Consider the following 1769-nt stretch of genomic DNA (forward strand, 5'->3'; position numbering starts at 1 on the left):
CAAGCATCGACATTGTTTTTATTTGTCAAAATTCCAGTCTCAGATTGACTCCAATTGAATGTGAGGAGTTTGCATAGCATGAAGACTTTGAACATTGGTTCAAGGACCTCCTCCCATTGCCTTTCCTCTCGTATTCGACGCCGACGGTTGTATTCCCCCGCTATCCGAGCACCCACAACACCAACGTCAGTATCGGAAGCAAGTGAGTGCACAGAATCATCAGATTCTGCTCCTGAATCTGATGACTCATGAGGCGGTGTGTGAGCATCGTCATCAAAGTCATAATACCCGTCGTTACCGCCAATAAATTGATCACCCTCAATCTCATTGGGCCAGGGGTTGTTTGTAGCTGGTTCCGGCTGGGTGAGTGCACGGCTGAGCAGGTCACATTCTTTTGCACACCACTTTTCTTCATTATCATCCCATTCAGACAACTCTTGAGCAGATTGACTCGCTTCGTTCCTAGGTTTCTTCAGTCGATTTGTTGGACGCGAAAGGTTGGTTCGATTACGAGGGGCCATGTGGATTGGTGAGTAAAAGTCAAAAATTGAAGCAGACAACGATGAGGGGTACCTAGCGCAAGATGAATAGCAATCCCCAGCTAGTTATGTGTATCATTTGCACATTATTTTTTTATAATTGCCTCTTTTGGTCGGTTGGGCTTTGATTAGCCGTAGGAAAGTTGTTGGAAAGTACCTACAATCAATTGAGTTGATGATGGTCACCAAGCTTACAAGTTTGACGTGCCACGTCTTTTTACCTTTTAGGTAAGTCCTTGAAATACCTTGCGACTTTTTTCACCTCCCACCACCTCCCTTGATGCTTTCCATGTTCAAAAGCAGTAGCTCCAGTCCCTTTGCAATCACTGACTAGCAGTCTGAATTACATACAGTGATTCATTACACTTATCAAGATGAATCAAACCAAGCCACTCCAGCTAGAGAAACCCATTTAGGTAAGTTACTTGGGTACATCCAGTACTTTTGCCTGAACAATAATTCTGATGAAAAGGAGGTGAGGTTTCCTGAGTATAATTAAATATTAAAAGAAAGACTACGTTAAAAGAAGATGATTTGTTTATGGATCAATAAAAGAGCATGTACTGCTCCTGGTCATGCTCTCACACCCGTGCATCTACACACATTATCCGGAGCACATGCTCCAACACCGGTGCACCTACACACAACATGTGGAGCATCAAGTGCGCTCGTCAGGATGCACTTGGTCCGACCCGTGGTCATGCTCTCACACCCGTGCATCTACACACATTATCCGGAGCATCAAGTATTGGTCATGCTCCAACACCAGTGCACCTACACACAACATCTGGGGCATCATGTGAGCTGGTCAGGATGCACTTAGCGTGCACCTACACACATCATCCGGAGCATCAAGTATGCATTTTCACACACTTTCCATCAAGTTTCACTCCCCTACTTTGTTTTTTGGTGGGAAGTCCATCTTCACTCCATACACCGATTTACCCCCTCATAAACAGATGTCTTTCACACATCTTTCATATTTCTATGCACTAAATACGTAATAATACCCCTAAGAATATCCAAACACCAATACATAACCCCATAAACCCATAACTGACAGTCAAACCCGATCAATCGGCTTTCACTGTTCACCCTTCACAAATCAACCATATACTTTTCTTCACACACATATCATTCCAACCATGGACGACCCTCCGAATCCAGAGACTGGACAAATTGAATCAACTTCCCAATTCCCTTCTCCTCCTCCCCCTCGAGATGACCTGA

The 1769-nt window shown here is 44.3% G+C and overlaps 1 protein-coding gene across 1 annotated transcript in view; it reads right to left on the minus strand.

The window, feature by feature from the left end:
• The window catches only part of MELLADRAFT_105351 (uncharacterized protein), a gene marked incomplete at both ends in the record, with an annotated part of 5996 nt that extends 5475 nt beyond the window's left edge, over positions 1–521 (minus strand). The window contains one exon of the mRNA XM_007408774.1: positions 177–521. Within this exon, the coding sequence (XP_007408836.1) occupies positions 177–521 (345 nt within the window). The remainder of the gene's footprint in view (positions 1–176) is intronic.
• Positions 522–1769: the final 1248 nt, after the last annotated feature.

Source organism: Melampsora larici-populina (assembly GCF_000204055.1).
Source record: "Melampsora larici-populina 98AG31 unplaced genomic scaffold MELLAscaffold_13, whole genome shotgun sequence".
In the NCBI taxonomy this organism is placed as follows: Eukaryota; Fungi; Basidiomycota; class Pucciniomycetes; order Pucciniales; family Melampsoraceae; genus Melampsora; species Melampsora laricis-populina.